At 47.2% G+C, this 12,966-nt stretch overlaps 1 protein-coding gene across 1 annotated transcript in view; it reads right to left on the minus strand.

The window, feature by feature from the left end:
- The window catches only part of RASGEF1B (RasGEF domain family member 1B), a 327,667-nt gene that overhangs the window by 265,344 nt on the left and 49,357 nt on the right, over positions 1–12,966 (minus strand). The window contains exon 2 of the mRNA XM_075929472.1: positions 3,597–3,644. Within this exon, the coding sequence (XP_075785587.1) occupies positions 3,597–3,644 (48 nt within the window). The remainder of the gene's footprint in view (positions 1–3,596; positions 3,645–12,966) is intronic.

Here is a 12,966-nt window from a genome sequence, read left to right on the forward strand (position 1 = left end):
CAATCAGTCCTCCCTTTTGTAGTTCAAGGTGATGTATTTTCAATCCAGTTTTTCATCAGATTAGGGTTAGCTTTTGTGGTCTGAGGCCAAATATGACCTAGAGTTTAGGTTCAGGTTTGACAAGGCTAACATCTTGCAAGGTGAATTTGCAAACTTTTGTCTTCAGTTTGCAGAAATCTTAGTAGAGCACCTATTCTTGTGAGATTATTTATATAGCAAAATTTGGTGAGGATATCTGGACAGCCTCATCTTGTATAAATTGGACTTTGGGAGTGTCATTCCATTTTACGCCAAAAAAAGGATCTAGTGCAGAGTTGCTTGATTATGGCTGTATATGAACAAAACCAGAAAACAGGTTCCTAGTCAGAACCAATGCCAACCAGCTAATGAGTTGTCATATACATTCAAATTCAGTCAACAAATGTGCAGAGGTTCAGAGCTGAGGTTTTGCTTTGGACCACAAGTATCTGTTGTACACTTGATCATGCCCAACTCTGACCAAGACATCAAGTTGGGAAATAATCGAACACAGAATAAAAATTATTTGGAACAGATCTTTTCAAGCGTCATGGTAGAGAACTGGAATACACTTGAAAAGATTAAAGTAAAGCTGGAGAGATCAGAGATCAAAACTTCCTGAAGCTTGGCCATCTTCTTCCTCTGCTTTTTCTATAATGTGCTGTGCTTTGATTAACAGCTTTTCAAAAGCCTGGAACCACAAATCAGTAAGCTCATGCTTGAGCCAAAAGGAATATAATTTCCCCTATCTAAAATCTGAGTTAAAACAGAGCTCTGTTCACTGTGTGGAAATCAAGAGAGAGACAAAGTCAGACAGTCTGATTTTACAGAAGGAAAAGAGAATGCAGCAGGGGTGGCAGTAAGCTAGTACGGCCAGGTATGTACCGGCAAGAAAGTGGCTGGCAACATCCACTAAACCAGACCAACTCTGTATAGCCAGTACAGTGCAAGGGAAAGACTCCATCCCGCCCCCATCCTCACTGCAGAGCTACCTCTCCTCCAATGCCCCCGTACAGCAGCAGCCCCACTGGGGAACGGGGCTGGAGGGGAGCAGTAAAGCAGACAGGATCTGCCAGTGTTCTGCTCCTTTCCTTCCCATCCCTCCCAGTGGGGAAAGCAGCAGTCCTCCCAGGCCTTCCCCCAACCTCCAGCAGGGCTGAGGCTCTACAGAGCCGGAGGAGAGGCAGCTCTGTGGAGGGGAAGCCGGTGGGCCTGTGGATCCTCCTCCTTTCTCCACTGGCAGATCAGAGCAGGGAAAGCAGCACAGCTACAGACACCTCCCATGACTGCTGTACTGCCCCCCCCCCCCCCCAGCTTCTCCTACCCCCAGGTAACGTGGGATGGGGAAGGGCAGGGGAAGATTTTGGGGCCCTAAGCTAGGGGGTGAGGTGGAGTCATGAGGGGAGGTCGTGTGCCCACCTCCCCCCCCCGCCTCTGGAATGTAGAATCACTATCAATAAACCAGTCACATTCCAGAGTCAAAATGTCTTTGCTAGTCACCCTCCAATTCATGTTTCTCTGAATATATTAAAATCAGCAAAATAAAACAATTCATATCCTGATGGCAACAATAAAACTGGAAAAAATAAATATGGCCCCAAAAATATTGCACCCCAGTAGGCAGTGGCAAATGGATGTTTCTTTCTATTCTCTGACAGGTTACAGAGCACATTTTACTAGTACGTTACAGGCTAAAAATGACTTGTTTTTTAAAAATGAAAGCAATGTGCTGTACATGCAGAAATGCTTCAGGGCCTCAGTTCTCCGTGTCAAAATGGGACTAATACAGGTGGAGCCTCTGTAGTCCAGCACTCTCAGGGCCTGACCGGTGCCAAACCAGAGATTTTTGCCAAACAACAGGAGGTCAATATTATCTAGCCGCATCACCAACACTTCCTCTGCTCACTGGGCCCTTAGAAGATATTTAGGGGCAAATTAGAGCTAAACAGCACAAAACATTGAGAACCAGGACTGGTGGCTGTAAAACTTTATGGGACCAGGGGAAACTTGGCCACGCCCATGGTAAGTGGACATCCAGATAACTACATTCATGCTAGACCACAGATGTTGCAGGACCAGAGAGCGATGAACTAGAGAGGTTCAACCTGTACTTTGTTACTCCCTTTGTCTTGCCTGCTTAAACATTCCCAGCTCCAAAGAGTTACAATCTCTTACTGTATATGCACAGTGGAGCTCTGAACTCATTTGGGATATAAAACAAACAAAGGCAAGAGACACTGCTAAGAGTGTAAGACCAAAAGAAAATCCAACTTCTATCCGAAATGCTATTTTTAATGTTTCTATTTAAAACCAATTTGGGAGAAAATGAGGTTGGGCTTAGCGGAGGCCCAAGCCACAGACAGGAATACATGGCAATGCTGCATTGCTCTCTGGGTAGGTAAAGATGGACTGTGGTGAAAACAACAACATTTGGGGCCAACCACAGTTTTTCCCGCCTCATTCTACCAGCCTACGAGGGAGTTGCACCCCTCTGACTGCATCACACACTCATCTTTCATGTCTTACAGAGAGCCTCAGTAGGTGGGAGTTGTATCAAGCTCAGTTTTCAAAGAGAGCTGTTCCTCTCTGGTGTACCCCTAGGGGCTGGGTCCTTGCTATCTGGCTTCTTCCAGGAATGCATGTTTCTCCCAGGGCAGTTGCTACCAGAGGTATAGGCAGGGCCGGTCCTAACTACTTGGTGGCCCCGTGCAACCCATAGAGCTGCTAGATGGTTTAAAAAAAAAAAAAAAAGACACAACACAGACAAAAAAATTGTCAAGGTAAAAAAAAAAACGCGGAAAATTTGTCGGGCAAACAACAACAACAACAACAACAATAAAAAAACCCACACACACACACAGCACATATTGCGAATCTGGCTCCTGACCTCAGGAAACCTTTCCTCTCCCCAAAGTCGGGGCTAGAACACTGATAAACCGGATCCTCTCAAAGGGCAGCCCCTACTCCTCCAGCACCACATTTTCTACCCGCCTCATCCACTGTGCAGAACACATAAACCCCCTTCTCATTCTGCCCTCTCACATCTAGTCCTTCCTCATTTCCCAACCATTCAGCATCCTCCCCCGCACACCATACTTTGCTCTTTCTGTTGGGCACAAGTTGTGACCAACACTCCTGTTAACTCACGGTCATTAGTAACCGGTCAGGAGTGACAGGGACGCAAACTGCCTCTGAGCTTCACCACTGGACAATCTCTAGCTATGGCTCCAAGGGAATTCTTCCGGACTCAGTTTTTCAGCACAATCCATGTCACCTATTGAGCTGGGGCACTAGGCAGGGTGAGGTCATCATTCTTCATTAGTTTACTCATAAGTGCTCTGAAGATTGAATGGCATATCTGGGAATCCTGGGGAAAAAATCCTAAACCCATAGTAGTTCCCTCCCCCCAGACCAAATATACATTGCTGAAAGTATTCTTCATTGTTTCCCCACGTGCCTTCATGGAACATAGAACTGTAGCCATGAAAACCAGAAATTCTTTTCTCTTGAAATCTATGCGCCCATTGTTATCAACTAAGGAACAAGACAAAGAGGATTGAGCAAAAGAGTTCACGTACCTTCTGTTTGGTGCTTTGCTTCAGGGTGATACGGGACTGACTTCTGGACTATGAAACAAAAAGAAAGAGAAGACTAATTTAGTTTAGGGGGGTCAGAAGCTAACACACTTTGTTCAGACACTATGGGACTATTCATGGCAAGTGTTCAGAACCCAGCAGCTCCTATTGTACTTATGAGCTGCGAGATGCTGAGCACTTTGGAAAATCTCCCCAGAGACTCATCCAGCCGTCATTAATCCCATAGGTCCACAGCTAAAGGTGCCTCAATTTGGGGGCATAAAATCAAAAGGCAGCCTAAAAGTTGTGTACTAGCTGTGCACAACTAGCACAGTCCCCATCCAGGGAATTCTCTGTCCCCAGCTTCCCTATCTCCAGAGCAGATAACCAAAGGCGTCTTGCACAGAAGGGAGACGTGGGCAATCTAGGAGAGGAAGGGGGTAGCCAGTAGGTTCATGCACAACAAAGAACGACAGGGCCAAACCCTCGTATTGAGGGAGGAGTGAGCCACTTCCTCTATTTCCTCCCTTCAGTGCCTGTCAATCACCAGGTCCCTGCTGCCTGGATAGCCTGTCCATCCCGTCCCGTCTCTGGCCCTCACCATCACGGTGCAGGTAAAAGCCCTTTCACATAATCTTCGCTACGTTCCCTGGGATGTCTCCAGTGACATCAGGCCATGTTCTCTGCATAAGGGCTGCAGGATCAGCCCCTCTCCTAAGTTTTGAGAAGCCTCTTGCCTCAGCCCTCACTTCTATTGCCTACGCCACATTTAAATGCAGAGGAAGTGTGGAGACATCAGGATCATCATTGGTCCTTGTGCTGTTACAATGGGATCAGATACTCAGTATCCCATCATGCCAGACCCCACTGTGAAGCACCAAATGATCTTTGCCGGTGACTGACTCGAAGGAAACATTATGAACCCGGACATCAGGACCTGGTAAAGCGATAGCAATGCTTTTTCGCACCCCCTTTTCAGGTGCAAGGTTAAGCAACAGCAGGGCTAGCGTGGATTGCATTGCACCATAACTGCACATCTCAAAACCCCCATTGGCTCTGGTTTTCAGCATCTGGTCTTTGCAGAGCTGTTTGCGGCTGAGTGTGTGTAACCTTGTTCTCTCGCTGTGAAATAATGTATGTGTACTCACACATCAGCCCAGCATTTCCAACACTCAGATGGGCTTTTAGATAAAAAGAACACACCGCATTAACTGGAATAAATTTTAGACTTGGTTGTAAAGTGTTGTTAGCAATAGCAAAGCCTGCTGAAACAAACGATACTACAGTTAAAAAAAAAAAAGAATAAGGAGTCTGGCTCCAAATCCTCCTTTTTTATTAACATCAGAGTGCCTGAGCCGCATTCTTGTCCCTTCCTGTAGGAAGAGAGTACCTAGCGTGGCTGGCATGATGAATATTAGATCCTGTTCTAATTTGTTTACACTTGTTGCTACTCCCAGAGGACCTCCTGCAAAAATATAGTCTCTTCTTACTTGATTGAACCAGCATGTAATAAAAAGAAAAGCTTTAATAAAAAAATATAGTCACAAAAGGGCTCTGAGCATTGATGCTATAATCCAGTGTTTCTCTGCCAGGGGTACATGTACCTCTGGGGGTACACAGAGGTCTTCCAAGGGGTACTTCAATTCATCTAGATATTTGCCTAGCTGTATAGGCACATTAAAAAAAAAGTAGTGAAGTCAGTACCAAATTGCATACAGACAATGACTTGTTTATACACTAGACCCGGAAATGCAAGCACAATATTTATATGCCACTTGAATCATTTTATAATTATATGATGCCAATGAGAAAGTCAGCAGCATTTTTAGGAATAGTCTGTAGCTTGTCTAGGAGCTGTTCCAAAATCCTCAAGTGCAAAGAGAGCTTGTCAGATTTTCACCTGCTTCACTGCAAATACGTTTTTCAAACCCCTAAAATATTACATGAAAGGGGTTTTTATTTTTTGTTTTGGTTTGGTTTTTTTGGAGTAGAAGGCAAATAATTCTTGAATACATTTTTCATAATAAGATTCACATATATATTCACAGCTGTAGCGTGTGGTATTGCTGCCACATTATTTCCAGAAGATTGGAAGTCACTTGTGCCTCCTTGCGCTACTCATTGTGAAAGGGGTGCCCTTTAAGTCCACTGCAGAAGTCTCCTACTGTTCATGTCCAACCTTCAAAATCGAAGCAGAGACTTACCTGAAAGGAATGTTTAGTAAGCACAGTTATGAATAAAATACTGATAATAGTCTAGCTATAGGTGTGTCACTTATGCTGTACCCATTATACCAAATATTAAAAAAATATCAGAGAATCCATCAGAAAAGTAGAGCTGCATTTTCATATTTTTAACACCGATAACCTGTAGTAAGCTGTATTGGTTCTTATAGAATCTCACCCCTAGAGACAGGATGCCAAGTGCTGCAGGTATTGTCACCGGTATTTACATTACTAATCAGCTGAAACTGACTGTAACATCCCTCTCTTTAAGGAGCCACTGGCTGAAGCATGCAACCTCCTGTGTCTATGAATAGCTCTGTAGCAAAGGGCAGGGAGGCACTGTTAGTTCAGTCAGTATTATTTAATGATGAACCTAGTGCAGATAAAAGTCTGAGGTAAGAGACTAATGTAGTCTGGACTTGCACACATTTATGGATAATTCATGTCCTGGACGCTAATGGTTAGTATTCTCCAAAATCACAAAGTCTGCGTGGAATAGTAGTTAGGAAGCCTCAAACACAGCAGTTCCCTTCACAGGGGCGATGGGAAGTTGAATGGCATCAGATTCAATGATTCTTGAGCAGAAATACTGGGAAGAAAGGAGCCACAGACTCAGTCAACCGCCAGTCCCCAGCTGGGTTCTGAGAGCCATTGGCTGAAAAAGCCAGGGCTTTATTGCCCAGCACTGCTGCAGTGAGAGTCATGGTAGCGACATGGAGCCACGCCTGAAATGCAGCACTATCCAGTCACACTCCTGCATCAGAAATGGTGGGCACATGCCTCTTAAAACAAACAAAAATCATTGCCACCCATCTGTCTTGATTCTCAGCCTGGTAGCCCTTGTCCACACCCTTGCCTCCCTCAGGCACTGCATAAAGCATTCAGCATCATCAGGTGGGCCAGCGTAATGCCAGCAGGTGGAACCAAACCTGGGACCTCTGCAGCTTCATGCATGAGCCCCTAGAGCTGGGGTGAAAAACCAGCTGGCTGTCAGCTAAGGCTGTAGAGCAAACTCATTCTCTCAGTAAGTAGTCTCGGAGCCACTGACAGTGCACCACACCCAGCAGGTGTGTTGGTTAGACCAGCACACACCAATCTCTTCCTACTGAATATTGGGAAAAAACTTGCTCTGGCAAGATAAAAGGGACTTAAAGCAGGCAGAAACAACCCCCTGACCTCCTCACCCACCTAGCATACACCTCCCAGCTAGACTGGGAAGCAGGCATTGTGCTACGAGTCTCTCCACTTATCGGGCCTACAAAAGGCCATTAGAGGTGTGTTCTAATTGACCCTGGGGGTTTGGGCACCAAAAAGCCACCTTTGCCTGCCTCTGCTCCGTCCCTGCCTCCGGCACCAAGAGAATGATTCCCAGCATTTGAAGAAGTCCTTTCCACATAGGGAACCAATTTTTCCAAATGTGGTAGGCAGGCAGCCAAGTTGCCCCATGCACTGACTACATCACCTACAGCAGTGGTCCCCAATGCGGTGCCTGCTGGCACCATGGCGCCCACCGGGCCATTTATGTGCACCCGCGGATCAATCTGGGCTGGCCCCGCCCCCGGGCGTGCGGCAGGTGCCAGCCCCGGGCGCATGGGCGGCCCCTGCCCTGGGGTCGCAGCACATGCTGGTGCCGGCCCTGGCCCCGGGTGTGCGGCACATGCCGGTGCCAGCCCCAGGGCGCACAGCATCTGGGCAGCCTCTGCCTGGGGTCACGGTACATGCCGGTGCCAGCCCTGGGCGCACGACACATGGGTGGCCCCTGCCTGGGGTCGTGGCACATGCTGGTGCCGGCCCCGGGCATGCAGCGCATGCTTGGCCCCACCCCCAAGCACATGGCCCGTGAGCAGCCTCGCCCCCATATGCACGGCGCGTGATCAGCCCCACCCCCAAGCGCTCGGCAGCCCCAAAACGTGGGTTTGTGTAGGTCAGTGGTCCCCAACAAGAGCCACTGAGGAAGTCTGGCTAGTAAGCAATCAACATTTCTTTCCTAAGCTTCCAAAGCCCAGAGAGAGTTTAATTAAAGTTGAAAAAAATTAAGGCCACATGAAAGAATCCAGGCGCTAGTGAAGGATACCTGAACAAGAGCTGTGAGCACCATTCCTCCGCACGGCGCTGTGGGCTCTCTACTGCAATAATTTAATTCCCTACCCACCCCCAGGGCAACATTTAATACTGCACATGTGCATGAAATCCCTACCCACTTTAATGGAAATTATGTATTCGCCTCATAAGACAGAATTGGAGTCCAGAGCAAAGCAAATGGCATGCTCTTGCAGATGTGTCATCTGCAGTTGGATTCACCAGGCAGTCCTCTAGTAAACAGGTGTTCAATTATGTACTTGCAAGTTAACCTCAAAGCAAACAGTCCGGGAGAAAAGGGGGAGCATCCTATAGTATTAGTTGTAGAGCAGGGGTAGGCAAGAAGCCAAGAGCCAAGATGCCGGATCTCGCTCGCAGAAGTCTCGCCGGCACCCTTACTACAAGGCAGGGGCAGCTGCTTTGAAGAGCAGGCGGCTAATTGTTCTGCAAGCCGGACAGGGAGGAGAAAGCTTTGTGCACTGTCCCCGCCCCTTCACAAAATCTCCAAGCTCCCATTGGCCAGTTTCCGGCCAATAGGTGCTGAGAAATTTGGCTGAAGGCAGGGTCAGCAAATGAAGCCGCCTTTCTGCCCCCCCCCCCCAGACACAAGATAGACACATTACTGTTGGATAACAAAGCATTTTAGAACTTACATAAGGACAGCAGAGTTCAAACAAAATCTCCTGATTTATATCCCTTAGTAGCATCTTGAGACCCACATGAGACCAGGGCTCATTAACCAGGGACTGTACATATGCGTGATGTGAGATAAGCTCTCCGGGCAGATACTATAATCTGAATAGCTAACATAGTCAAAAGGCAAGAGTCATAGATTCAAATCCTCCAGGCCGGAAGGGACCACTGTGATCATCTATTTGGCCCTCCTGTGCATCACAAACCAAAGAACTTCCTCAAAGTAATTTCTGTTTGAACGGGAGCACGTCAGAGAGAAAAAACATCCAGTTTAAAAATTGCCAGTAAGGAAGAATCCAGCATGACTGTTGGAAACAGGGTTTCAACAAAGATACCGGACACACTTGCCATTACATCATAACCTATATTACATCTTCTTTAGAAAATACTGGACGTGTCTATTTTCTCATTTCTATTTTCTCAATTTGTTTCCCCGAACAGAAAGCTTAAATACTGGACTGTTTGGTTCAAAACTGCACACCTGGCAACCCTACTTGGAAAATTGCTCCAGTGGTTAATTACCCTCACAGAAGGGCAGGGGGGCAACCCTCACTATAAGGGCGGGGCTGGAGCCGGAAGGGCTGCACCTGACCCTACTGCCCCTCTACCCTGAGCTGCCCGGAGAGCGCGCAACGCAAGTGTGATGTGCAGTGTTCCCACGGTGATATAAGGGCCTGAGGCTCTAGCCTCTACCACAGTAGTGACAGCATCCAGGAGCTGTCAGCTGATGGGCAGGGCAGGGTGTGTTCCTATACCTGTCCTTTATGAACAATTTATGAAGTTCTTTTAAATTGTGCTTGGTTCTGTTACAGCAACTGAAGGAGTCAGGTTAAAACTTAGACAGTTACAGGTTTATTAAAGAAGCTTATAAATCATATGGTTACAATGGCTATTGCTCTATTTCTTAACTGCTGGAAAATATAGATCTTAAAAGTGGTTACAAAGAAGATAAAGATAGAAAAATGGAAATAATGGTACCAAGTAACAGCTTACTCTTTCTATGTGTACACTTAAGACAGAGGACCACATCCAGGTACAATTTTTACCCCCTTCTGTGCCTCTCGACTCCAGCGTGTCAGGCCAGGGCCGGTCCCTCAGTTCCTAGGAAAGACGAAAATACGAGGTGGGCGTCCCCATAGAACCTCGGGAGGTCAAACACCTAACCCGACCAGCAGGTAGAGGGTAGATTGACACTCAAAGTGAGTGTGCTGCTGGACCCATCTTTATACCCATGGGGTCACATATTTCTCTTTCTTGTCTGTCATGCCAAATGGTGCTGGTCTGTCTTTTGTGAGACCAGTTCTTACAAGGGAGTTGTGAATTTAATTTACACTTGTAAGAGAGAGATAACTAAATTAGAAGTACTGGGAATTCTTTTCTCAGTGGGACATTCCTCTCCCAGGGACTGTGTGTGTGTTCGTATCAACATGGGTGCCAGCCGGGCACTTCTCGTAGCCTTGAGGCCAGCTTATTGCCTTAATCGCTCTCTCCTCATATCTATGTTTTCAGCTTCTCAGGATCAGATGAGCCAGCATAGACTATGCTGATTTTATTGCTCCTTCTCTGCCCTGTATGCTTCCAGAACCTCAGAGAGGCAAATAAGATAGATGAGAGGGGGGGTCTGTCTGGCTACAGGAGCCCAGGCCCTTTAGGATTACTGGGCTCTGGGGGCAACTGTCCTCTTCGTTCCTCCTCCTCACCCCATTGGCAAGCCTGACCCTCACTGTTAAAATCTGAATGGCTCTAGTGTCAATGTGCAGACACTAAATCATATTCTCTCTCTGTCTGCTAGACTGAAAGCCCTTTATCCAATATCCATTCCCCACGTAGGTACAGGTGGGACCCCCCCGGTCCGGCAGCCTCAGGACCTGAGCAAGCCCAACCCATGGAGTTTGCTGGACCAGGGGAGGTCAAGGCTCCCCTCTGGTCCTGCTCCCCACCGCCGGCCCCACCTGGGCCACACTCCGACCCCCTGGGGCTACAGTCCAACTATTCTCTCAGCTTCCAGCCTCGCTGCCTCCAGCCAGGCTAGGGCTCCAATTCCTGCTGTACTGTTCCAGTTGGCTGCGCTCCCAGGCACCAGTCCCACTGCCTCCAGCGCAGGCGGGGCTGCACTCCATGCCCCTCTTGGCCAAGGCTGTGCTCCTGTGTGCTGGCCCTCTTGTTTTAATCCTGTTCGTCTGGGGCTATGCTCCCGGCCCCCGCCAGCTAGTGTGCTCCCGCCGCCTGCCCTCCTGCCTTTGTCCTGAGTGGAGATGTGCTCCTCAGTGGCGCTGTGCTCCCCACCAGGCCGGCTTCACTGCCGCCGGGGCTGTGGTCCCCACCGCCAGCCAGCCCCTGAACCTAGCCAGCCAGGTCTCTCTGATCCAGAAGTATCTGTGGTCCTACCAGACCACAGATGTTGCAGGACCAGTGAGTCCCAGATTTTAGAGGTTTAACCTGTACTCACGGACTGTGATTAAGTCACCCAGTAAGTTTCTCTTTGTTAAACTACATAGACGGACTCAAAAAATTCAATAGTTTCAACTCCGGTTTTCCAATCCTGTATTCATTCTTGTGGCCCCTCTGAACCCTCTCCAATGTATCAACATCCTTCCTGAATCACGAGCACCAACACTAAACTCCGTGTTCCAAGGGTGGCAGCCCCTGTGCCCAATACAGGGGTAAACCAGCGACAAGGAGTCCTGTGGCACCATATAGACTAACTGAAGTGTAGGAGCATAAGCTTTTGTGGGCAAAGACCCACTTCGTCAGATGCATGTAGTGGAAATTCCAGGGGCAGGTATAAATATACAGGCATAAGAAAAGAGTACCAATCAAGAGTAAGGCTGGAGATAACGAGGTCAATTCACTGAGGGAGGATGAGATGCACTTCTAGCAGCTAATGTGGAGTTGTGAACCCCAAGGGTATGTCTAGACTACATGCCTCTGCCAACAGTCCTGTAAACCCTGTTTCATGAGGCATAAGGGATCGGTCAGCAAAGGCTTCCCTTGACAAAGGCTTTCTGTTCGGGGAAACAAACAATCAGCTGAGCCAACACAGTGCAGCGGCCATTTTTATTGTAATGAAGCCAGGGATATTTAAATCCCCGCTTCATTGACTATGTCGGGGAGTCTATTTTACATGCCTCTGTTGGCAGAGGCATGTAGTTGAGACATACTCCAAGAGAGGAGAAACTGCTTTTGTATTTGGCTAGCCATTCAGTCTTTGTTTAACCCTAAACTGATGGTGTCAAATTTTCAGATGAACCTTAGCTCAGCAGTTTCTCTTTGAAGTCTGTTGAAGGTTTTTTTTGTTGCAGGAACTGTTAAATCTGCTACTGTGTGTCCAGGAAATGTTCTCCTACAGGTTTTTGTATATTACCATTCCTGATATCTGATTTGTGTCAGTTTATTCTATTACATAGGGACTGTCCAGTTTGGCCGATGCATATAGCAGAGGGGCATTGCTGGCACATGATGGAGTAGATTACATTGGTAGATGTGCAGGTGAATGAACCCGTGATAGTGTGGCTGATCCGGTTAGGTCCTGTGATGGTGTTTCTAGTGTAGATGTGGGCAGAGTTGGCACCGAGGTTTGTTGCAGGGATTGGTTCCTGAGTTAGAGTTACTGTGGTGCGGTGTATAGTTGCTGGTGAGAATTTGCTTCAGATGGCAGGTTGTCTGTGGGCGAGGACTGGCCTGCCTCCCAAGGTAAAACAGTCTCTCTACTATTCAAAAGTTTCATTCTTGCATCTAAGCCAGCTCCTTTGGCCACAGGCTCACTCTGGAGCCCATGGTCAGCTGACTATCCCTCAAAACTGCCACGTCTCTCTCAGAGATACTGCTCCCTGGAACAGAGTAACTATGGGCTATATTTTTTGTTTCTAGCTGGATCCATTCACATGTATCCATATCAGAATACATCACTTGTTTGTGACCCATTTACCAATTGAGCCACACTGCTCTGTACTAGTGACCTGGCCTCTCAATAATTTATCACTCCCCCAATTTTTCTGTCTTTAGCAAACTACATGAGTGATGTTTTTATGTTTTCTTCCAGGTCATTGATAAAGTAGTTAAAATAACATCGGGCAAGAACTAAACTCCATGAACTCTCTCTTCGCCCCCTTCCCCCTCCACAAACCCACACATTACTGCCTCGGTGATGAGTCTCTATTTACAATTACATTCTGAGACCTGTTTTCCAATCTGTAATCCTTTTCAGGTGTGCTGTGTTGATTTTTGTGTTGGTCTAGTTAATTAATCAAAATGTGTCATACCAAGTCAAATGCCTTACAGAAGTAGCAGTGTATTACTTAAGCATTAGTACCTTTATCAACCAAATTTCTAACCTCAAAATCAATATCAAGGTAGTTTCACACACACACACACAC

Source organism: Pelodiscus sinensis, chromosome 5 (genome assembly GCF_049634645.1).
Source record: "Pelodiscus sinensis isolate JC-2024 chromosome 5, ASM4963464v1, whole genome shotgun sequence".
In the NCBI taxonomy this organism is placed as follows: Eukaryota; Metazoa; Chordata; order Testudines; family Trionychidae; genus Pelodiscus; species Pelodiscus sinensis.